The sequence below is a fragment of the Triturus cristatus genome, chromosome 4_2, assembly GCF_964204655.1.
Source record: "Triturus cristatus chromosome 4_2, aTriCri1.1, whole genome shotgun sequence".
NCBI classification, from domain to species: domain Eukaryota; kingdom Metazoa; phylum Chordata; class Amphibia; order Caudata; family Salamandridae; genus Triturus; species Triturus cristatus.
This window is the reverse complement of record NC_140586.1, coordinates 135,705,237-135,731,190: the sequence shown is the minus strand read 5'-3', so window position 1 is coordinate 135,731,190 and position 25,954 is coordinate 135,705,237. Positions and strand designations below refer to the sequence as shown.

The 25,954-nt window shown below is 44.7% G+C and overlaps 1 protein-coding gene across 4 annotated transcripts in view; it reads right to left on the bottom strand.

Annotated features, from left to right (window-relative positions):
• CDK4 (cyclin dependent kinase 4) overlaps positions 1-25,954 on the bottom strand; it is a 303,598-nt gene that overhangs the window by 99,553 nt on the left and 178,091 nt on the right. For all 4 annotated transcript variants that reach the window (XM_085600807.1, XM_085600808.1, XM_085600809.1 and 1 more), the window contains exon 4: positions 968-1,135. In XM_085600807.1, the coding sequence (XP_085456933.1) occupies positions 968-1,135 (168 nt within the window). The remainder of the gene's footprint in view (positions 1-967; positions 1,136-25,954) is intronic.

Sequence of the window (25,954 nt, the reverse complement as noted above, 5' to 3'; positions counted from 1 at the left end):
CTAACCCAACAAATACCATGGTACAGGTTTCCTATGTTTTAGTGGCTTTTCCAACTGCAATGTCAGCTGTTTTTAAATTCCAAAAACAGCTATTGAGTAACAGTAAACTTGCAGCCATTTTGGCCTCATAGATCTCTCTTCTTTCATGGTTTTAAACTCTACTGCTATTGTAGCTAGACCTGTACAGCATAAAGGAAAATAAAAACCTCCAGATGGTGCAGTGACTCAGAGCATTGTTGGATCCATTGGAGGGTCTTGTAAGAGACACGCTCAAAATTTGCAGCCAGTTCTTTTTTGAACATTTTTCGAATTATGAGAATATTGTGGATCACTAAGCTCTGAGTAATACTTGGATCAGTATCCAAGATGTATTTAAAAGTGCCCGTAAGAAATTTCTCCACATGCACGTTTCACCAGCTAAGACCTGGAAAAATGTGCACGAGAAAGAGGTAAGAAATAGAGTAAATGTGAGGAAATCGGGTGAAGTAACACCTATTCCACCCATTACCACACATTCCGAACTTGGAATTTAGGACACTGCAGCAAATTACGGGTATCAGTACTTTCCAAGGTAATATCACTACATGGTTAATTCCAAGAGCTATGGAATGAAAACTAAAGTGTCAATATCATGGGACAGTTTCTCGTGCTGCGTGGTTTCATAAAACCCCTTTCATGCTAAGGACAGCCAAGCAAGGTCATCTCAAAAGTCTGAACAATGGAATTCTTCAGCACTTAAAAAGTCAGTCTTTGAAAGTTAATGAACGATAGAGTCGTTTTGATTGGCTATCATTCCAGCTCTTGCTTAATTGGCAGAGCCAGCAAGAATACCTAGGAGACATGCAAATCTAGAAGAGTCGCGTGCTGGCAGAGTCGCATGTAACAAACAGGACAAGAAAAGTACTGACCATCTGCACACAGTTTTCCACACCAATAGGATTAATAATTGTGCCCAAAGCTCACTTACCACAGGAGTGAGAGCCATCTGACAGCTGTAGATTCGAGCCAGCCCAAAGTCCGCCAGCTTGACTTGTCCGCTGCTGGTAACCAGGATATTCTCTGGCTTCAGATCACGATGCACAATGCAGTTTGAGTGCAGGAAATCCAGACCACTGAGGAACTGCCTCATTAGATCCTGGCCAATAAGAAATCAGATTCATTTGGTTATATTTATGCATGTTGGGTGGCTGGTGTAGGGGTTAGTACAGTGCACTTGTAAGACGGTCTGTGGTACTTCTATGTAGACAGACAGGAAGCATCAAGACCATATGTTTAACATACATAAAGTAAGGCACATGGCACAGGAGAATTCTGGATTTGTAACAGGCATAGCATCCGGAAACAATGCAAAGTACAATAAAAGAATAAGCGCAGTGAGCGCAAGCTGCGAAGCGCCTTAAGTTTACAAATGTCACCTTGTGGAAGGGTAGGCTGGTTTTCCTATCAGGCCAATGATGAAGGTCCACATGGAGCGTGCCAATAAGGGAGGGCATTTAAAGCAGGTATCCGCACTGGATTGTTGTGCAGCTCACTGGCAGCTGAATGTTCGGAGAATTCCAGTCTCTATGGACCTCAATGCTATTAGGTTTTCAGAGATTTCCATTCATCCCTTGTCAACTTGGAGTAGCTAAGTAGTAGAGTTATGTTTTTCCACTGAATTCTCATACTTTTACACTTACATAGTAGAAAACAAATGCAAAAGTACTTGAAGACAAAGGTTAAATTGGGACTGGGTGACCCATTTACAACTGACTAGGGGACATAATAGCATATCTGTGTTGTCCAAATAGTACCCTAAAAAAATCTGAGTCCTACACTGCTCAATTTAAAGCTATGGGGTTCGATTGGATGATATGTGAAGATCACCAACATGGACATCAGCTCCGCATCAAACCATTTTTGTTCCATCGATTCGACGTCTGGGGCACTCTGTTGCTTGCCTCGAAACCCTGCTTCAGTTCTAGCAATCTTGGGCTATTTTGTGCCCACTCCCAAACATGTATGTGGAGCACTAGCACCATGGGAATTAGTATGGCAGCTATCCAGCTGCCGCATGCACAAGAGGGAGCTAATTGGGTGTATAAGTGATAAATAGTCAAAAGATATCTAGAAGCAAATCAAGTAATGATAGGAAAATGTTACTTACCACTATGCATCTGTTCTTGGCATGTAGAGCTGCAGATCCACATACTATGCATAGATCGCCATCTGGTGTTGGGCCCGGATGTTTGCACTTGTTTTTGTCTTGGAAAAGTCTTTGGAAGTCACGAGATAGGTGACTCCTCCTTTGGATGACAGTGCGCATGTGCATCGGCTCCATCTTCAGATTGTTTTTCGCCAGCAGGGAAATGATGGAGTTTTGTGAGAAACAGATAAGATGCCCCTGTATGCTGTATCTAAATAGGATAGTACTGGAACAGATAAAGGTAGCCGGGGAGGTGGGTGGGCATGTGTGGCTCTGCAGCTCTACATGCCAAGAACAGATGCATACGGGTAAGTAGCATTTTCCGTTCGAGGCATATGAGCTGCATTATCACACTATGCATAGATTGTATAGCAGTAGCCATCCCTCGCGGCGACCACCAGTATCTGTTGCAGTAGTTTGAAATAGTACAGACTGTCCCACACTAGCTTGCTGTTTAGATTGCACATCTACACAATAGTGCGTTGTGAATGTGTGCGGTGTAGACCATGTAGCTGCTTTGCAGATGTCATCTAGGGGAATGTACCCTAAATATGCCATTGAAGCCCCTATCTTTTATGTAGAGTGGGCTTTAGGAGGAACAGATAATGTACGTTTTGCTTTGTGATAGCAAATTTGTATGCATCTGACAATCCACCTTGCTATCCCAGAATTTAATATGGGGTTGCCTTTATGTGGTGGTGAGAATGACACGAAAAGTTATTTAGTCTTGCGAAAATGTTTTGTTCTTTAAATATAATAAAGCAGGGCTCTTTTAACATCGAGAGTGTGAAGAGCTCTTTCTGCGAATGTCTGTGGTTGCGAGAAAAACACTGGTAGTTCTACAGACTGGTTGAGATGGAAGGGAGAAATAACTTTAGGAAGGAATTTTGGATTAGTTCTGAGAACCACTTTGTTATGATGTAGTTGTAAAAATGGTTCTTGGATATTGAGTGCCTGTGGTTCACTGACTCTTCTAAGGGAAGTAATGGCCACTAGGTAAGCGACTTTCCATGTTAGAAATTGTAGCTCGCATTTGTGCAGAGGTTCGAATGGAGGGCCCATTAGTCTTGTGAGAACAATGTTCAAATTCCACACAGGTGATGGTGGAACCCGGGGAGGAATTATTCTTTTGAGGCCTTCCATAAACGCTTTGATGGCAGGTACTCTGAATAGTGACAGGTGTTGAATTTGAAGAGAATAATATTATACGATCTAATTTTGATAAGGTCATGATATGTTTGTTTAATGTTCCTAGGTCGGAAGAGGTCATACAGAGCTTTGAAGATATCTGTAAAGATGTGGCTAGTAATTTGACTAGGACCATGAAGAGGAGAGAACAGGACGTAAAATGGTTTAATGCCGCGTGCTCTACGGCCCAAAAAGATCTCAAAAAAGCCCTGCATTTGGCCCCCCGTGCCAGGGATTTAATTAGGAAAGTTAGACAAACCTATAAATTAGCAATTGGGAAGAGAAAAGACGAGTTAAGAAGCCTCGCATGGGATGACTTGGAGAGAGCTAGTGCACTCAAGGATTCTAGAGGCTTCTGGGAAGTCATTCATTGTCCCCTTTTCACAAATGAGGTTAGGAATATGGAATCGCTAATAACTGAAAAAGCATGGGTAGTTCATTTTACGATGAATGTTTAATCCTAAGGGTGTTTCATTGTATGACCAAAAAGAAGATATAGCCGTCAACCTCGCCACTGCGAATAAACTGATTCTGTCCATTACGATTGGTGAGGTTGAAGTTGCATTACTGAAGGGTATTGCTACAAGAGCCCGAGGGCCCAACGGCCCCCCGTTGGACATGTTCAAAGGTAATCCCCCAATATGGGCGCCGCTGTTGGCGAATGTTTTTAAATCAGTGATAGTGGGCCGCATACCTGAATCATGGAAAGAAGCTGTGGTGGTTCCAATATACAAGAAGGACAGTAGGAATGATCCAATTTGCTATAGGCCTATTTCCCTAATTGACGCCTCATGCAAAGTCATGGGAGGGTGATTCTCGCCCGCCTAGAGCTCTGGGCTAATGAGGCCGGCCTGATATCACACTCACAATACGGCTTTAGAAAGGGTATGGGTAGGAACCAACAATGCCTCAACCTGTCCCTAGTTATGGGTAACTACATGAAGACCAAGAGAGGATCGATCCACTTGGCCTTCATGGACTTATCCAGTGCATTCGACACAGTTAACATGGGGAAGCTGTGGTTACGTATGGAAAAGATGGGTTTTTAGGAGGCACTTATTACCCTTTTGCGTAGGATGCATTCATCTACCTCAGTTTCTATACGCTATGGATCGAGTGGAGAAAAAACCAGATCTATTGCATCCACGGAGGATGTAAGACAGGGATGCATTTTGGCCCCCTTTTTATTCCTTTTATACACAAACGGGGTGGAGACATTTTTAATAGAGCAGCACTTGGATTATCCGACTGTAGGAGGTAACGTGGTTCCCTTGTTATCTTATGCGGATGACACCGTACTGCTGACATTAACGGCTAATAGCCTCCAAAAAGCCCTGATCGCATTTATTGATTTTATGACGGATTTGGATCTCAAGGTTAATTTTAATAAGTCTTTTATTATGGTCTGTGGTCCTAAAAACACGAACATTTGTGGTAAATGGTAGACCAATTGAAAAAGTCCCTTTTAAAAAAAAACATATTTAGGGAATGTTTTTAATAATAAATTTAATTGGGACAATACGATTGCGACTAGGGCCCAACAGACAAGTAGAACTATAGAGGGCCTGTTTCGCTTTGCGTGCAAATTAGGTCATAAGCCAGTAGCAGAAATACTTGTCTTATATAAATCAAAATGCCGGTCAATTACAACTTAAGGGGCGGGAGTTTGGGATGTCAAAAAAACAGCCAATTACAAATTTTGGAAAACAGATTTACAAAAAGATTGCTGATGGTTCCCATTAGCTCTCCCTCAAAATTTTTTCATTCTGAGCTGGGATTGGATTCGCTTGAAGATAGAATTAAATTGCACCCTTGATTCTATGGGGGAAGTGTGGTCATCGGAAGAAATATCATTTACCAGAGCAACCATAAGGGATTGTTTAAGTTTAGGAAATGCATCATCTATTCCTTGGCTTTGCTATGTTAAAAATGCCCTAAACAAGATTGGCTTAGGAAATTATTTAGAAAATCCTGATGGCATACCAACACACAATAAAATAATGATTAAAAATGCCTATTACAACGAGTTAGTTTCATCTTGCCTGGTCGATGAGACCCCATCCCATGGTTCGCCAAATATCCAACAATTCTACTTATCCTTTAGTACCCATATACATTCCTGCTTCCTTTTGATGAGGTTCCGTCTCTGCACATTGCACTTTCTTGTGGCTTTCCCAATCAGGTGAGCTGGTGTGAGAGACGGACTCCCTGTCCTTGTGATAACTTAGCCGAACAAAGCACAATGCACCTTATGCTGTTTTGCACTGTATATAAAGATATAAGGGCTCGTTTTAATAGGCCAGTCCTGAGGGAAATTGCCCCTTGTACATATCAGGAAGGTTTTAACTATTTACGTTCTTTGTCCAATACCGTCACATGTTGCGCTGTGCTAAATTTTACTAGAACTGTTTTGCGAATCAGGAAAATATATGAAATGTGATAAGCAAACTGGGAAATAGGTCCTTATGCAATTTTTATTAACTATTTATTATTACACCCTTGGATTGATACAAAGAAAATGGTAGCTTATGGAAAACCCTGTGATGAAATTGTATATGTTGTTTTGGACATATTTAGTATGTGTAAAATGTAATATGGATTAACTTAAAGTACGGTTTTATTATTGTAACTATGTACTTTTATGATTCACAAGAATCAAATAAAGTTTTTCAAACAAAAAAAAAAACGAAACAAACAAACGACAGGTGTTGTCTATTTTGTAAATAGGCTGCTATGGCAGCGAGGTGTAATCTAATAGATGTGTGTGCTACGTTACGCCTGTGGAGATGCAGTAGATAACCTATGATGTGTTGAATAGACACATCTAATGGATTGATGCTATTGTTGTGACAATATATCACAAATCTTTTCCACTTGGCTGCGTAGCAGGCTCTAGTGGTGGGGCGTCTAGCCTTTCTGATAACATTCATACAGTCAGGGGGAAGGTTAAGGTAACCAAATTCTAGGACCTCAGGAGCCATATCGCTAGGTAGAGCTGTGCTGGGTCCGGGTGTCTGATCTCTCCACGGTTCTGGGTTAAGAGACGTGGGGAGAGGTGTAGCTTTTGGTGCGGGACTACAGATAGTTCCAGTAATGTGGTGTACCACAGTTGTCTGGCCCATGTTGGAGCAACTAGGATGAGAGTCAGTGAATGTTACTGCAGTTTGCGCACAACCAGTGGAATGAGTGGGAGAGGTGGAAAAGCGTATGCAAATCTGCCTGACCCATTTCGCATTGCCTTTGGACAATGGGTGTGGGTATCTGGCGGCGAAGCTTGGGCATTTGGCGTTTGTGTGTTGCGAAGAGATCTATCTCTGGTTGCCCCCACATGTGGAAAAAAGGTTGAAGAACTTGTGGATGAAGTTCCCACTCGTGAATCTGTTGCGTTTGAAGACTTAACAGATCGGCTATATTGTTCTGCACTCACGGGACTTGTTGGGCAAGGAGAAAAATGTCCTGAGGAAAACCCATCTCCATATGCTTTGCGCTAGTTGAAGTGTGTCCCGCCTTGCTTCTGTATGTAGTACATGGCTGTCATGTTGGTGCGGACTAGGACAGCCTTGCCTGATATGTGTTTTTGGAATGACTTTAAGGCCAGGAATATGGCTAGAATTTCCAGGTGATTGATGTGGAGTATCTTTTGGTGAGGAGTCCACCTGCCCTGCATGGTGTGATGTAATCGATGAGCTCCACAGCCGGAGAGCGATGCGTCCGCTGTTAGCACAATCTGTGGAACTGGCTCGATGAACGGTCGCCCTTGGGAAAGGTTCTTGGTGTTCCACCATTGCAGAGAGCGATGAGTGCGACCGTCCACCAACACCAGATAGGTCAGTTGACCCTGAGCCTGGTTCCACTGACGTGCTAAGCATTCCTGCAAAGGGCGCATCTGGAGTCTTGCGTGAGGTACTATAATTATGTAAGAGGCCATCATCCCTATGAGTTGCTCGAGCTGGAAGAGAGTGCTGCGGCTGAAATTTGATTATGAGGGCTTGCATGCTTGCTATCCTGGCTGGACTGGGATATGCAAGTGCTTTTGAGGGGTCTATTGTGGCACCTAGGTACTGTTATATGTGGAGTAGCTGGATTGTGGTGTGAGTGTGATGTACACACATTGTACGAGTTGGCTTTCATGAGCCAATCGTCCAAGTACGGGAAGACGTGAATGTGCTGTCTTCTTAGATGAGCTGCGACTACTGCCAGACACTTGGTGAATACTCTGGGTGCTGTGGTGATTCCGAAAGGGAGTACCTTGAATTGGTAGTGTTGACCGTCCACTACACACCGGAGATATTTCCTGTGAGAGGTGTGAATGGGAATATGAAAGTAGGCATTCTTGAGATCTAAAGTGGCAAGTAAGTCGCCTTGTGAGAGAAGAGGAAGGACCTGTTGAAGTGTGACCATGTGAAAATGGTCTGAGTGTAAGTACAGGTTTAGGGGTCTGAGGTCTAGTATAGGTCTCAGAGACCCGTCCTTCTTTGGAATGAGAAAGTACAGGGAGTAAACTCCTGTGTTTTGCTGATGCAGTAGAATTGGTTCTATTGCATGTTTTTGTAGGAGGGAGATTACTTCCTGCGGCATCAGCGATAAGTGCTCCGGTGACATTGGTCGCTGTCTGGGTGGCAAGTTTGGGGGGGTAGATGGGATTTCTAGACAGTAACCTGACTGAACTATTTGGCTCACTGTGGTGATGATGTTCCAGACAGGAAGGAACTGTAGCAATCTTACCCCGACCGGAGTGGAATGGTCTGGGGGGGAGCAGAGGGAAGTCATTGAGTAGTGGTGGAGGCAGAGCGGGTATTGTTGGTCTTGCCTCTGCCTTTGTTATTATTGCCTCTGTAGCCTCCTCTTTGGTAACCTCTGGTGAATGTAGTGTGGGTGGGATTTTTTGTAAGATGTAGATGGGTTGTCTGAGGAGTAGACACATGAGGGGCACCTGTAAGAGGAGCGACGAAAGTAACGTCTGGGAGCTTGCGATTGCAAGGCTCCCATTGATTTAGCCCTGTCAGTGTCTTTCTTCATCTTTTCTAGAGATGAATCCACGGTAGGTCCGAACAAGTGTTGCTGGTCAAATCGCTGATTAAGAAGGGCAGTCTGGACTTCAGGTTTGAAACCTGATATGAGTAGCCAAGCATGTCTACGCAGCAGGACACTTGTGTTGATAGCTCGTGAGGCGGTGTCTGCTACGTCTAGAGCGCAGCGGATGGAGGTGTTGGTAATAAGCTTACCCTCCTGTATTAGGTCGTTAGCCTTAGTTTTATATTTTCCTGGAAGATGCTGTAGTAGGGTCTCTAGCTCGTCATAACAAAGCTTGAGTGTTGGCGATACGCCATATGTTAGCTGCTTGTGACGCTGTGCGCTTACCAGAGGCGTCTCTAAGATGTTTAGACTCTTTGTCGGGAGGTGCAGCATCTCCTGAGGTTTGAGAATTAGCTCTCTTTCTGGAATTGGATACTACCAAGGAGTGGCCCTTGATGTATGCTGGGTCTGCTGGGGCAGCTTTATATTTCTTTTCAATCCTGGGGTTAATAACTCTAGCCCTAACAGGATCTTTAAACACCTCTGGTGCGTGTTTAATTACCCCTTTCAACATGGGTAAGATGCAGGTGGACTTTTGTGAGATATCAAAATTATCCATTAAGAAATCTTCCACGGGGTCTGTGTGTAAGTCGACCGCGTGGTATTGTGCAGCTCTGTGGACTAGCTGGTTGAAACCCATGTTATCCTCTGGAGGGGGAAGGTCTAGAGGGATAGATGTCGTCCTGTGGCATGTTAGGGACATCTGGTGTGTTATAATCATCCCTGGGGTCTGGGGTAGAAGATGGGCTAGGATCCCCTAGTGGCTCATCGTCTGCATCGTCCCCAGTGTGATCAGAGGTATCATTATCGTCCACTGGTGGAGGAGATGGTGTAGGAGAGTGGTGTGTTGGGGGAGGTGGAGGCGGAGGGGGCGGAGGTGGAGAAGGGATCCTGAGAGAATATGTCGCAATATCTCTCTTTTTAGGTGGTGGAGTCGGTGTAGGCGTGTCCAGTGGTCGTTTCTTGGAACTAAGAATGAGTTGACCAGTCTTTGGATCTCTTAAAAGAGTTTTTTGGGTGGGGTCCGGTTTAAAAAGCTCTTCTGTTGGAGGCTGTTCTTTCGGTGCTGATTTTTTCGGTTCCGAAGACTTGCGCGGCACTGACTCCGAGGCGGGTTTGTGCTCTTTAGGCTTGGAACCGTGAGCATTTTAAAGTCTCTGTAGGAGCGTGCGTGCCCGGTTGTTTTTTTGGTTCCGGCGGCTTTTCTGGTTCCGAAGGTTGAGTGTGCAAACCTTTTGGGAGCGGCTTTTTGCTTGGTTCCGATGTTTCCTTCGGGGTCGAGGGTTTGGTTGTAGTCAATTTCGGTGCCGACTGCGTGGATGTGGATGTGGAGGCAGCAGTCAGCACCGAGGCGGATGACGACGGTTTCTTTTACGGTTTCGGCATCGACGGTAGGCTGACTCGAGATCGAGTGGCCAGAAGGCTTAGCTGTTGGCTTCTTTGCCCGGCCCGAAGGTGGGGCGTGAGAAGCGCTTTCTCGGTGTGCACCTGAGCCCGAAGGTGAAGGTGTGACCGAAGCCTTTTTTGGTGGTGGGGGTCGGGTCGACGTCTCTACTTATGACCCGCTGCCCAGGAGTGATGTCCTCGGTATCGGAGTCATCGGCTTCGGAGGCGCTGACGAGTCCTTCTTCGGCCTGCACTTGCTCTGGAACATCGACACCCTCGTGGAAGATGTCGTTGGGGATGGATGTCGACGAGCGAGCCATTGTTCGTCGAGCTCGACGATCTCGAATAGTCTTTTTGGAGCCGAAAGAGGCACAAGCTAGACAGTCTCTGGCCTCGTGCTCCGGGGAGAGGCAGAGGTTACACACCTCATGCAGGTCTGTGTGGGGGAACTTCGATCCACATTGAGGACACTTCTTGAATGGAGTCCTTTCCATGAGCCAAAAGTCAAGGACCAGGTAGGCCCGAAGGCCTTTGTCGACGACCGGAATCAAGGACTTCGATGTTGAAGAGATGCGCGACGACTAGGGATCGCGATCGAAAACAATAACGGAGAAGGTTGAAGGATTGCGCGTCAAAAGTAGGATCGGTAACGGTACCGAACTGGAGCGCGAGAAACACATCCGAGCCCGATGGCGGAAAAAAACAATCTGAAGGTGGAGCTGATGCCCATGCGCTCTTATCATCCAAAGGAGGAGTCACCTATCTAATGACTTCCAAAGACTTTTCCAAGACAAAAACAAGTGCAAACATCCGGGCCCAACACCAGATGGCGATCTAAGCATAGTGTGTGATCTGCAGCTCTACATGCCTCGAACATATATTTTCGAGTAATCTGTGCCCATCAAAATAGAGGCTGCACCAAAAGCACTATTTGGTCTTGTGCAAGTTGAGAATCAATGCATGCACTTTTACTGGAATCGTACCAGTATACTACCGAGTCAGGCAGGTACCAACATTTACCTACTCCTTGGGAGGCACAAGCCCACTTCCACACACAGCCGCCAGCTCATTCATGATCTCCACTTGCTTTCCTATTCGGTAGGAGCCTTCCCATTGTGCCCCCGGCAGCCTTCTTTTATTTCCAGGCAAGCTATTACTGGTAGTGTTAGGTAAGGCAGAATAAATTTGCCACACCTCCCCCTAGAGGTGGGGTCAGGTGAGAATCGTGCATGCGCATGGGGTTGTTGCAGAAACATTTTAGGTATGGGGAAGATTTCTGGAGATGAAAAGCAACCCAATGTCTACCCTTTACCTTGGCTGCCGAGCTCGCCCCTCCAACCTTTCCGAGGCTGCAGGCCAAGCAACTCTTTCTGCTGCACAGTGAGATGATGGGGTGCTCCCCAGCACCACCTATTCTGCCGAGCAAAGAAAGTTTATCTTTCGTGATTCTACAGGAGGTGCACCACATGTGAGAGAACTTTGGATTACTAAACCACAAGCCCAGGGTCTGATGTTTTGGAGAAGAAACGACAAAGAAAAGGTTATGGTGGCCTAAAACAAACGCATCCCTTCATGGACAGCGAACAGAAAATTGGACTTCGGGTGATAAATTAGAGGGTAAGCTATTTTCCCTCTACAGGTATATATTTTTTTCCTCTTCAACTTTTACTTGTGCCATTCTTTTCACCCAGTCTCCTAAGTGTTTTCAGCTGTTAGCAAAGGACTACCTCAGTACAAAAATGCAGCAAAGTGCAACGTGGAGCGCAGGAAGTCTGTGGTCAAAGAGAAACGGTTCAGATCCGCTGTATTTGAGAACTGCTTCCTTTTTTGAGGGGGGAGACATTTTAGCAGCTTCCTGTACAGCATCCCTCGAGGGCGCTATTTAAAGATGCCAAACAAGACAAAAGAGGATCCTTGAGATCAGGCATCCTGCATCCCAAAAGCAGGTGCGAGGGGAGGATAGGATAAAGGAATGAGGAATAAATTGAGATGTGGGAGCAGCAATAGGGAGAAAGGTTAAACCAGAGAGAAACAGAAAGCAAGTGCATGTGCAGATATAAGGGGGGTTCCAGTTTGTGTCTTAGGTGAAATGGACTGAAAAATAGTTGAGGTCACATCCGGATAGAGTAAAAATGCTGTGAGCTTTCATATCCATTGCACTGCACACAGTACTGACAAGCATTTTTTGTAACCGAAGTTTTGTGCGACGCACACAGCGGCACATCTGTGCGCACCAGTGCAGAGAAATCTCCCCTACCCCGCACTGACGAAACTAGTTACTTCGCTAGAACAACAGTTCTGCAGCTTGAAACGCTTTTAGCTTCATACGCTGTGAATTCATCATCTAACCATTTGAGGCATAGGTCTAGCTTTAAAAATAAAAGCTTTACTTTGGGACGTTGCGCATAGGTGGGCCTGCATGATCCCTCAATGACAACCATAGCCCGCAATGCCACAGTACATGACCACCCTATTCAGAATATTTTTTCCATAGGTCTGCGAGATAGATGTAGTAGTCGAGGTATTGAATGTTACTTCTGTAATCACTCCACTTCACATGGGTTACAGGCGATTCAGCAGTAGAACCATCATTGCAGATAACCGACCATTTTGATTTGTGAATAAACGTATGACGTTCCTTGATTATACAGCAGTATCTACCCATATAGTGGAGGGTGTGCAGACCTAGTGGCAAACAAATGATTTACATTGTGTAACACCCTTTTCTTTCCATGAAAGAACACCCACGTAGCAGTGTTCTAAGAAAGTATGTGTTGATGACCTAATGGCAGACGCATAAATGTAATTCAGTGAAGCATCCCAAACATAAGTTAGAAAAGGCCCTTTCTTTTTTGAAGTATAAATGCTTGGAAGTAATTCCATGTTTTCGCTGCCAAAGGGAGCAATGCGCTGTCAGACCATTGCATCTTGCAGTTGTTTCCTTGGACTGCAATTTCCGCAGACAGACCGGGAGTGTGCTACAAAAACAACTGTTGAGTAACTGAGTAGTTGGATCTAGAAAAAAGCTCCGTAGTTGAATTGTCCAATTTATCTGGAAACTAGAAACCACTTTGGGAATTTACTCTATCCTTGGGCACTGGTAGATAATGAAACAGAACCCTAAGCGCGTTTACATCACAACTATAAATAATGTGATTACTAATGTGTCCTTAACGTAATGTACTTTAATGTTACCTGACACTGTTTTAAACAAAGGCACCACAAAACTATTGTAAAACAAAATAACATTGCAGATTAGTGCAGAAGATGGATCTTTGATGGTGGCACATACCTTCTTGGCTCACTTTAACCAAGTGGTATTTCCAACAGTGGTCCATTTTCAGCACCCCTTTGTGTACACCGATACAGCTAACGTGTGCTCCGCATGAAGCATAATTAAGAGTTGTCTATTCATTCATAATTATAACTATCGTCAGGAGGGTGGGGTTGATAACAATCATTAATAACAACTTGAAACTAAATGTTTCCATTTCACTGCTTAACACATTTGTACTGCAGGCCTTTTAAATTGTTAGAATAGTGTCAAACTTGCCTGGTAAATTAAGATCCAGACTCAAACTTCAGGAACCATGCCGAGAAGTTGGCTCTTAGGCTCTCTGTGCCAAATCTGAACTTTGTTCATGGAAACGAGGTGTAGAAGGGGGTGATGATCTGGCATCTGCACTAGAATGCAATATCATGGTACTCAAGTCCATTGTGGCACTCCTGGAACCATTATTGCGCATGAGTCCCAGCACTTGTAAATTTCCAAGGATGTGAAGATTATTGAGAGGAAGCAAAGGCAAGCGTCCTTCTCCAGCTTGCAACATTTTGCATTCTCAAGGGTCTGGGGGTGAATGTACCTGGTTGTGAAGTCTCAGCATTCTGCGTTTACGCTGCACTCCAATAGGCGTATGTATGTTGCCCTCCACTGTGTACAAATGTATTCTATGAATATGTGATCTAACTCCTAATTGTTAGAAACGCTCTACATTCTGCTCAATGCATCTGCTAAATGTTGTTCATCTTATTTAAAAAGAGCCACTAAGAAATATGGTTGTGATGTGCCCAAAGTCAAAACTTTTATGACAACCTGGATAGAAAGTATAACTTGGTGATAACCTGTTTGTTTAGACACAACATCATAGTTGTTTGGTATGTTGGAATCTGAAACATCAGGCCTTGTTTTTGACATAGGAAAGTCTTTAATTCCAAGAAATTAATAGATTTGATTGCCTTTTCTGAAATCCAATCGTTTCACACTCTGTTGCCCTAAGGGTGGCCCCCAATTCCATGTGAAGCATCTGCCATTATCATTATAATTGGGACGGTACGTTTGAATAGTCTCTTTTCATGTTCTCTTATATCCACCACTTTTGAGCTTTTTAGATTGATGTAATCAAAGACCTTTGTATTTTACAAAAATTATATGTATGCTATAAAGGATGCGAGCCAGCCCTCCCGTTCCACTGGTCTGCTGTGGTCACTCACATTTCTCTTCCAATCACCACAGCCTAAACCACAGGTCAACAGGTGAGCCCACTTCAGATACTGGCTATTTCACAGGTAGCGAAGCCATGCACAAAATAGCTCCCTTCAGGGTGATTGACTACTATGGCTGTGTATGTTCTTTGAAACAAAAACAAAAAATGCTGTTATCCACGGTTGATGAAGGCCCTGTAGCTCCAAAACAAAGTTTTACAAAAACCACGACAAAACCAAACCACCGACAGCCAAAATGCTGGCAGCCAACACTAGACGTATTAGCTTTTCCAATGCTTGCTCCAGCAGGAGGTTGACAACCAGTGGATGCTCTGAGTTCCCCGCAGACCATGCCAGTTGGTATTGGCTTGCAAGTCATTCCTGCATAGGGCACAAAATCAAGCGCGAGGTGTTAGATGACTGTCTGATGCCATCGTAACTAACAATTTCATAACTTCGCAATGCACGAGACCGTGACATCCAGTAAGGGCGCGCTTGATTATGCAATGGTTGAATTCTCAGCAGGGAACGTATGGCTTTATCTAGGACAGCATTGAGGTCTGCCCTTAGAAAATCCTTGTGTTAAGTTATAATGGGGTGGCCCACGTTAAACTACCCGATCTGGGTCATATTACAGTACAATGAGAAAGCGGTCGTGGCAGCAATAGCTTGAGAAAGAGAATACATTCACCACTTTTGCTTATCTGTGATGTTCAAATTTAATTTGATTCCAAATTTGAGAAGCATCAAGTGCAATTTCAAGTCAAAGCATTAATTATTGGCAACACAGTTGCTCCACAAAAGTTTGTAGTGCGATAAATATTTACAGTGCTCTTTGTATAAGGGGAAAAAAGGAAAAGGTTGGGTAGATGGTGATGGATCTGTGAGTGAGGGACAGGAAAAAGGTATAGGGACGTACACATAATTTGTTAATCAGATAAAACCTTTTCAGCCTAATACAAGTCAGTTGTTTCGGAGTATATAGAGGGAGTCCCTGTAGAGGGAGGAATAGGTAACACGTGCAAGTGGCTGGAGTGCTGAACAAGCTGAAAGAGCATGACTCGGTGAAGGACAATATGCTTGTCATGCGGCCAACTCCAGTGTCTTCATGAGAAAATTCTGTAGTTGTTGAATGTATTAATTTTTGTTCCTTGATTGTTACACATGTACTTATGAGAGAGAAGCGAAGAAAATGGAATATGTGGGAACGGAAGTTTAACAATGGGGTAGTCAAAGAATCGTGATGTAATGGTAGGGTGACCATCCGCCCCTAGATTTCAGCCAATCCCGTAGCTGGGACCGGCGATTTTAGCAACTTTAGTGGGATGGACATGTGAAGTAAAGGTATAAAGAATAGGTGATTTAGGGGTGGGGGCTGCTAGTAAGAGTTTCGGAGGAAACGCGAGGAGAGAGAGAGGGTGTGCCGCTGATCGTCGGGTTGCAGTGAGGCCTAGCTGTTCCTGTACTATCCCTGTCATGATACTGGAGTCTTTGATCCCCGACTCTCTGTCAGGGGGTCCCCTACTGCTACCTAGGCCTGGGTGGTGGTTTTACTACATTCATAGTATTTGGGTTGGTATTTCTGATAACTCAAATTTTTTTGCACCTTTTGTCTCTTCATCTATCCCTCCAGATTGATGAATTTTGATTAATGCATATGTCTGATGTCTCTTTATCTATCCACTCTATGCAAAGTACGTTTTCGAAATCGTTTATTTGCTGGATGTTTGATTAGATTGTACTCTCTCTCATGAGGTTTTTTTTTTTCTTCGAAGATTAACGCATTTAAGTTAAATAAAATTAATAATTTACAAACGAAGAGTGTCGTTATTTTTAGTCAGGTTTATGATTAGAACTTTGTATAGAATTGCCATTACCTTCAATTCTTCAACTAGTTGGTCCATCGACCAAGTAGATGGAAAATTGAATAACAAGTCTATTGTGTAAAATGTGGACTGTCCAAATATTGATCAACTGAGTAAAGATTTTGAAAGAAATTTGCAAATTTGACACCAGCGCATCAGGGATTTGGGTGTATGTGTATGGGCGAAAGTACGTGATTTTATTGAATGTTAATCCCTGATCAATTTCTGGGTTTGCGCTGGATCAAAGGCATACAATTTATACTACAGGAAGCATCAGAAGTCTTAATGTCAAAAGTTAGGTGAGCAAAGTCTTGAATCCACACGGATAACCTTCTTGTCCAGTCACTCTTCTGGACTTATACATTTCTGGTTAGAATTGCTTGTTCCCCATTAAATGCTCCTTCACCATTCATTGCAATCTTTTCAGCCCCCAATACATATTTTGGCACTAGCATTACCTTACCTTTTCTCTACACATTACCCCCACTCGACCCTGTATTTTCCCCATTTGCTCTATTACCAACAGTCTAGAAAATCTTACCAACCGCGTGAACAAGCTTTTACTAAATCTCTTTCCCCCTTGAAGCTTCAATCCACAACACTTTCCCTGTTCTTCTACTTATTAAATACGTCCTTGTTGATCAGCAAAAGTTGCTTTAAATCAGCGTAAGCTTTCTTTTCATCTTTATCTCACAGTGGTGTGATACACATTTCTAAAAATCATCAGGTTTCTTCCAACCTCCACAGCAACTGCAAACCCGCTTTTAAAACCCTGCTACCCATTATTAGAAAGGAGCTATACTGAGGTGAATATTTTATAAACTGCGATTTCAAGGAAATTCCCCTATCTCACTGGAAACAAACAACATTCCATTATCAGTAACATTTCTTTGGCAAACCTTCTTTCACAAATACTTCTCTGTGAAACATCATGACTCATGGTATTTAATTGGTTAATAAATTGGACTCCATGCCCAGTCAAACAATTAAATGCCACAGTTTCCTTCTGCAGACCTCTGATATCACAGGGATAAAAGCATTTCACATACTAATAGCACAATGTACATATTCTAACATGAAGAGACTCGTCGTAGATCGTTTACTGTTGTAAAATCCACTTGTCTGGGGTAGTTTGTTCCTGTATTTGTGGGAATTCCTCAATTTCGCCCATACTTGTTTGGTGTTATGATGGCTACAGGTGTTGACACTTACAAATTCTCTTGAATCATGTTTTCTGCTTTTTTCCCTTCCACGAAAGAGCGACTTTGCAAGGTTGACTGTTGCCAGGGTGTTGTTGGCGGAACAGCCCGTTGCTTGGTGCAGTGAATAGAACTGTTGTTGAAAGGGCTGGCTGCAGTTCACCTCTGTGGAAAGAACCTCTACAGTGCTCTGGCTGCCCAGTTAACCCTTTTCATTTTTTCTAAGATTTATAAACTTGTTTTCCCACAAGCGATTCTCATCCAGTGGAATGTGAATAATGTTGGACTGTAATTTTTTTTTTTTTAATCCAGAGACCTTCAAAAATGCATCCCTGTGCAGAAGAGATCCTGTACTCGGCTATCACTGTCCTCAACTTCCAGATAAGACTTCAACATGTCCTGGACACTGCTGTACATTCTTGGACAATTTATTTGGCTCCCATTTTTACTCCTCTGGAAGGTTTTGCAGCACCTCCTATATTTACTCCCTTTGTTGGTGCTCATAACTGCTTTGGATTGCAGAGGAATTAGAAATGCATCATTTATTAGGTTGCTAAACTTAAGACTATTTTTCTGCCCACCACACCGTATCCGGTGGTGGTTCCTTAGTTAAAGAACCATTACATACATTTTCTTGCAGTTGTCATTGTGACAGAATATGGCTCAACAGGACTCCTAATAGATATAGCATTGGCGGATGCCGCCAATCCAAACCAGTAGGGCGGCATGGGAGGTGCGGGTAGGGGTTGGGAAATAAAAAATAAAAAAAATAGGAAAAATCACTTACCTGCAGCTCCGTTCCACTCCAGCTGCCGGCCGCCTTGTTGCTCCTGCTCTTCTCGTCCAGAAGAGGATGGGCCTGAAAGCATAGGCTCCCCGCCCAATCCAGACCCTGCTCTCCATCATGACAGCAGCGCCAGGATTGGTCCGAGTGGCCTGGTTTGTCGCTCAGACTGTGCCTGGGAGCCTGTGGAATTTTACAACCCGACTGTTCAACACAGCTGAGTTGGAGAAACATAAGTTTGTATGTCTGTTTGGCCAGTCTAAGACAGCCGGTCAAACTGACATGCACTCTTAGAAGTCCACAGTGCTCCTCTCTGCCATGGCCCGGCCCGGCCCCTACCACTCCATCTGTGTCGGACGTAAGCAGCTCAGACAGAAATAAATAAAACGATAATAACAATGTTTTATTATCGTTTTATTTATCATCTGCTGGCAGTGAAGCGACGCTCCTCCGCCATTACGGAGGAGCTGCCCCTTGATATACAGGATCCGGTGTTAATGCGCTGTACTCTTTCTTCTATCCTTGGTGCGCCTGAATCAGCCTTTGCTTGTGCTTATAATTCACCTTATATTGTTCCAATGCAGGGGTTAGTAGTGGTAGAAATGAATTACCTCTTTGAAAAGGGTGCAGAACAGAAAGCAAGATTTCTCTCTCTTCTTCAATTCGTACCCAGTGTGTTTCAGCTGTTCATTAAAAACAGAGTAACATAGCCATATTGTTAGGTCCTAAAGGTCTCCCAGGGTAATTTTACCCATCCAGTTGTGGGAAAATAGTATTAAAATATTTCTTTTTTTCTTCCTTACAACCTCTTAGGTTACCTTATAAAAGAGATCTTGTTCTTCTTTATGTGCGCCTTGACCTCATCGGGCACTAGGAGTCTCACATGCGGATGAAGTGGATGTTGTTCATCAGTGTGGTTTATCTTGCAGCTCTCATGTATTGGTCTTTCAATCCATTATTATTGCATACTGTAAACTAAGCAAATTTTTTTTTTGCCCAAGGTGTGTTTTCTGCTTTTCGATGATGAAAGTCTTAGTCGGCTTTTCAACTTCAGCAACATATGCCTTTCGGTTTCACATTTGCATGCTCCTTATTCCCCTTCCAATATAGCCTGATCCTACTTCAATGTCATTTAGTTTTGAGATCTGCGATAGCGGTGTACTTGTCTTTTACCCCGGAGGGCAGCTTTTGTTTTGAAATGGTATAAACCTTTTATTTTAAATCATCTTGTGTTCTAATGCAAAGATAGCACTGCAGGAGTTGTAGGCTAGGTTTTTCCTCTGCAAACATTGGTCAGATAGAGGCACAGTAGGTTTTGTTTTTTAAATCATTTATACATTGTCCTTCAGTACATCTATTCTCAGGAAAGGCCTCCTCTGCTCCTTTGGAATAGAGTGCTCCGATAGAGTCAGAGTCAAAACCCACATCTTGCAGAGTGGGCAGGATACATCATTTCAGAATGCACTGAACTTCAAAATGTTGATTTTGCTCATAAAAAATCAAGTGTATGTTAGTCATCTATGCTGGCTTAAAACTAAGTAGATGAAATAAGTAAAAATGTCTTTACTAAACAACTAACCTAAATATGGCGAAGACAGGAACTTTTCCTCTGGTGATTTCAAGAGTTCCTTGTATTGGATTTGCTATTACGAGATTGCTCGTAACCTTTTCAGGAAGCAGACACCAGCATTAGGACTGCAAGACAGAGCGGGCTGTCCACAAACAAGTTGAAGTGGAAAAGAAGGAATACGCTACTTACCAGTATGCATCTGTTCTTGACATGTAGAGCTGCAGATCTACACACTGTGCATAGCTCGCCATCTGGTGTTGGGCCCGGATGTTTGCACTTGTTTTTGTCTTGGAAAGTCTTTGGAAGTCACAAGGTATGTGACTCCTCCTTTGGATCATAGTGCGCTTGGGCAACGGCTCCATCCTCAGATTGTTTTTCGCCAGCAGGGAAATGATGGAGCTTAGTAAGAAACAGGAAAGATGCCCATGTGTGTTGTATCGAAGTAAGATAATACTGGAACAGATAAAGCTAGCCGGGGAGGCGGGTGGGCGTGTGTAGATCTGCAGCTCTACATGCCAAGAACAGATGCATACTGGTAAGTAGCATATTCCGTTCAAGGCATATGAGCTGCAAATCACACACTGTGCATAGATTGTAAAGTAGTATCCACCCTTAGCGGCGACCACCCGTATCTGTTGTAGTAGTTTGAAATAGTGTTTTGAGTACACCTGGCCAACACTAGCCTCTTGTTTAGTTTGCACATCAACACAGTAGTGTTTTGTGAATGTGTGCGGTGTAGACCATGTAGCTGCTCTGCAGATATCATCCAAGGGAATGTTGCCTAGAAATGCCATTGAAGCCCCTATTTTTCGTGTAGAGTGGGCTTTAGGAGGAACAGATAATGTATGTTTTGCTTTATGGTAACAAATCTGTATGCATTTGACAATCCACCTAGCTATCCCAGATTTTGATATGGGGTTGCCTTTATGTGGTGGTGAGAAAGACACAAATAGTGGTTTGGTCTTACGAAAGGGTTTTGTTCTATGTAGTATAATAGTGCTCTTTTGACATCTAAGGTGTGAAGAGCTCTTTCTGCGACTATTTGTGGCTGCGAGAAGAATACAGGCAGCTCTACAGATTGATTGAGGTGGAAGGGAGAAATGACTTTAGGGAGGAAGGGAGGAATTTAGGATTAGTTCGGAGAACAACTTTATTAAGATGCATCTGTAGAAAGGGTTCTTGAATGGTTAGTGCTTGTAGTTCACTAACTCTTCGTAGAGAAGTAATGGCTACAAGGAAAGCAGTTTTCTATGTTAAGAATTGTAGCTCAAATTTATGTAGGGGTTCAAATGGAGGCCCCATTAGTCTTGTGAGAACAATGTTCAAATTCCACACAGGGGAAGGTGGTACTCTGGGGGGAATTATTATTTTGAGTCCTTCAATAAATGCCTTTATGGCAGGTACTCTGACAAGTGAGAGGTGTTGTCTATTTTGTAGATATTCTGCTATGGCAGCCAGATGCAATCTGATGGAGGTATGGGCTAGGTTGCATCTTTGGAGGTGTAGTAAGTAGCCTATGATGTGCTGGATAGACGCATCTAGGGGATTAGTGTTATTGTTATGGCAGTATACCACAAATCTTTTTCATTTGGCTGCATAGCATGCTCTAGTGGTAGGCCGTCTAGCTTCTTTGATGACGTTCATACAGTCAGGAGGAAGGTTAAGGTAACCGAATTCTAGGATTTCAGGAGCCAGATCGCTAGGTTGAGCTGAGCTGGGTCTGGGTGTTGGATCTCTCCATGGTTCTGCGTTAAGAGGCGTGGAGAGAGGTGTAGTTTTTGGTGCGGAACTACTGAGAGTTCCAGCAGTGTGGTGTACCATGGCTGTCTGGCCCAAGTTGGAGCAACTAAGATGAGCGTTAGTTAATGAGTGTTGCTGTAGTTTGCGCACCACCAGTGGAATGAGTGGGAGAAGCGGAAAAGCGTACGCAAATCTGCCTGACCAGTTCATCCATATTGCATTGCCTTTGGACAATGGGTGAGGATACCTGGCGGCGAAGTTTGGGCATTTGGCGTTTTCTTGGGTGGCGAAGAGGTCTATCTGTGGTTGCCCCCAAGTCTGAAAAAAACGGTTGAAGAACTAGTGGATGAAGTTCCCACTCGTGGATTTATTCTGTTTCACGACTCAAGAGGTCGGCTATTGTGTTTTGGACTCCCGGGACATGTTGGGCTAGGAGAAAAATGTTCTGAGGTATAGCCCACCTCCATATGCTCTGTGCAAGTTGAGAGAGCTGTAGAGAGTGTGTCGCGCTTTGTTTCTGGATGTAATACATGGCTGTCATGTTGTCGGTGCGGACTAAGACAGTCTTGCCCGATAAATGTTTTTGAAATGCTTTTAGGGCTAGGAAGATGGCTAGTAACTCCAAATGGTTGATGTGGAGTAGCTTTTGTTGAGGTGTCCACCTGCCCTGCATGGTGTGATGTAGTAGGTGAGCTCCCCAGCCGGAGAGCGATGCGTCCGCTGTCATGACTATTTGAGGAACTGGCTCGAGGAACGGTCGCCCTTAGGAAAGGTTCTTGGTGTTCCACCACTGCAGAGAGCGATGGGTACGACCGTCTACCAACACCAGATCTGTTAGCTGACCTTGAACCTGGTTCCACTGGCGTGGTAAGCACTCTTGGAGAGGACGCATCTGGAGTCTTGCATGAGGCACTATGAATATGCAAGAGGCCATCATTCCTATGAGTTGCATGAACACTCGAGCTGGAAGAGAGTGTTGCGGTTGGAATCTGGTGAGAAGAGCTTGGATGCTTGCTATCCTGGCGGGACTGGGATAGGCGAGCGCTCTCAAGGGGTCTATTGTGGCACCAAGGTATTGTTGCGTGTGGGACGGTTGGAGCTGGGACTTGGCGTGATTCATTGTGAATCCCAGGTTGTGAAGTTGTTGAATAGTGGCGTGAGTGTGTTGTACACATTGATTGTATGATTTGGCTTTTATGAGCCAGTCATCTAGGTATGGGAAGACATGTATGTTTTGTCTTCTTAGATGTGCTGCCACTACTGCTAGGCACTTGGTGAACACTCTTGGTGCTGTGGTGACTCCGAATGGGAGCACCTTGAATTGGTAGTACTGACCGTCCACTACGAATCTTAGATATTTTCTGTGAGCGCTGTGAATAGGAATGTGGAAATAGGCGTCCTTGAGGTCTAGAGTAGCAAGAAGTCACCCTGGGAAAGCAGAGGGAGGACCTGCTGAAGTGTGACCATGTGGAAATGGTCTGAATGTATGTATATGTTTAGAGGTCTGAGGTCTAAAATAGGTCTTAGAGATCCGTCTTTTTTTGGTATGAGGAAATAGAAGGAATAGACTCCCTTGTTTTGTTGGTGCAGGGGAACTGGTTCTATTGCACTCTTTTGTAGGAGGGAGATTACCTCCTGCTTTAAAAGTGACAGATGCTCTTGTGACATTGGACAGTGTTTGGGTGGGATGTTTGGGGGGGGGGGGGTAGATGTTAGTTCGAGACAGTAGCCTGATTGAATTATTTTGTGGACCTACCTGTCTGAAGTGATGTTTATCCAGGCAGGGAGAAATTGGTGGAGTCTTCCCCCGACTGGAGTGGAATAGTCGGGGGGTAGTGGAGGGAAGTCATAGGGTAGGTGTGGAGGCAGAGCGGGAGTTGTTATTTTTGCCTCTGCCTTTGCTGTTATTCCCCCTGTAACCACCCCTTTGGTAACCTCTAGCAAAGGTGGATTTTTCGGGAGCTTTGTAAGAGGTGGAAGGACTATCCGAGGAGTAGCCTCGATGGTGCTTCTGAAGGATGAGCGACAAAAGGATCGTCTGGGAGCTTGCGATTGCAAGGTTCCCATAGATTTGGCGGTGTCTGTATCCTTTTTCCATTTTTTCGAGGGATACGTCTACGTTGGGCCCAAATAAGTGTTGCTCATCAAAAGGTTGATTGAGTATAGAACTCTGTACTTCTGGTTTAAAACCTGATATCCGTAACCAGGCATGCCTGTGCAAAAGGACACTGGTGTTGATTGTCCTTGAGGCAGTGTCTGCTGCATCTAGGGCACAGCGAATGGAGATATTGGTGATGGTCTTACCCTCATGGATTAGCTCACTGGCCCTGTTTTTGTATTTGTCAGGGAGTTGCTGCATTATGGACTCAAGTTCGTCATAATGTGCCCCGTCACATCTGGCTAGGAGCGCTTGGGTGTTAGCAATGCACCAAATATTTGCTGCCTGTGACACGTCTAGGAGTTTGGATTCCTTGTCTGGTGGTGGTGCTTTGCCCTCTTCCTGGCATTAGAGACTTCTAGGGAGTCCAGTGGTGCAGGGCCCTTAATGTATACTGGGTCAGTAGGGGCAGCTTTATATTTTTTCTCTATTCTTGGGTTAATGACCCGAGCCCTGACTGGGTCTTTAAATATTTCTGTTGCGTGCTTAATGACCCCTTTAAGCATGGGCAGTGTTCCGGTGGACCTTTGTGTGGTGTCAAAGGTATCCATAAGGAAATCCTCCTCTACTGGTTCTGTATGCAAGGCCACCCCGTAGTATTGGGCAGCTCGTTGAAGGAGCTGGTTGAACCAGATATTGTCCCGTGGGGAGGTGAGGCCTGGAGGGATAAATATCATCTTGTGGGGTGTAAGGGACATCTGGGACACTATAATCATGTCAGGGGAGTCAGTAGGGGTAGGGTCCCCAAGGGGTTGATAATCTGCACCCCCTTCTGCATTGTCTGATGTGTTATCATCGTCATCATCTATTGGGGTACGTGATGGTGTGGGAGAGCGGTGTGGTGGGAGAGGAGGAGGAGGAGGAAGAGGAGGAGGAATCCTTAATGGAGAGGTGGCAAAGTCTCTCTTCTTTGGTGGTTGACCAGGCGCAGGCTTGTTTAGTGGTCTTTTTTTATACTGAGCATTAAATGACCAGTCTTAGGATCCTTCATTAGAGTCTTTTGTGTTGAATCTGGTCGAAACAGTTCATCTGTGGGAGACAGATCCGTTGGTGCCGAGGGCTCGGTGCCGTAAGTTATTTGGGGGTCGCCTCGGTAGCGGTTCTAGGCTTGGAACCGTGTGGTTTTGAAGTGTCTTAGGGAGTTGGAACCAGGTGCTGTTTTTTCGCTTCCGAGGTCTTCGGTTTGGAAGTATCGGGGCCTTTCGGTGGGCGGCTTTTAGTCGGCTCCGAGGTGTTGTCGGTGCCGAAGAGCTGACCTTCGCCGCCGAGTGCTTCAATGTGGGAGCAGCGGTCGGCGTGGATGATGTCGAAGACGCCTTTTTTTTCGGTGCCGGAGTTGGCTTATCGGTACAGAGGGTAGGCTGACTCGAGCCCGAGTCGCCTAAAGGCTTTGCAGGCTTCTTTACCTGGCACGAAGGCGGGGCATGGGAAGCAGTGTCTCTGTGTGCACCTGGGCCCGAAGGTGGAAGTGGTACCGAAGCCTATTTTGACAGTGTGGAGGGGGTGGGTTGGTCGGGGTCGACGTCTGTACTCACGGCCCTTTGAGCTGGAGTGATGTCTTCGACATCTGAATTGTCTGCTTCAGAGGCACTGATGATGGCTTCCTCGACTCGACCCTGCTCCGGAACATATACGCCCTCTTGAAAGAGTCGTCGGGTATCGAAGATGACGAGCGCGCCATTCTTCTTCAAGCTCGTCGGTCCCGGGTGGTCTTTTTGGAGCGGAAGGAGGCACAAGATGGTCAGTCCCTGGCCTTGTGCTCTGGTGAGAGGCAGAGGTTGCACACCTCATGTAGGTCGGTGTGGGGAAACTTCGACCCACATCGAGGCCACTTTTTAAATGGCGTCCTTTCCATGAGCCGGAGATGAGGCCCTGGTAGGCCCGAAGGCCTTCGTCGACGACCAGAATCGAAGACTTCGAGTGGAAGGGCGTGTGTTATTGGAAACGCGATCAAAACAATACCGTCGAGATGGGAAGGATTGCGCATCGAAGAGAAACCGTTAACGGTTCCGAGCTGAAACGCTAGAACACATCCGAGCCCGATGGCGGAAAAAAACAATCTGAGGATGGAGCCGATGCCCATGCGCACTATGATCCAAAGGAGGAGTCACATACCTTGTGACTTCCAAAGACTTTCCAAGACAAAAACAAATGCAAACATCCGGGCCCAACACCAGATGGCGATCTATGCAGTGTGTAATCTGCAGCTCATATGCCTCGAACACAAGTGTTTTGAAAAAGAACACCCCACACCCTACAACAAAGCACTACTGGGCTAGAACATCCCTTTCTTAAGGCCCTAGATTTCAGGATTCAGAGAA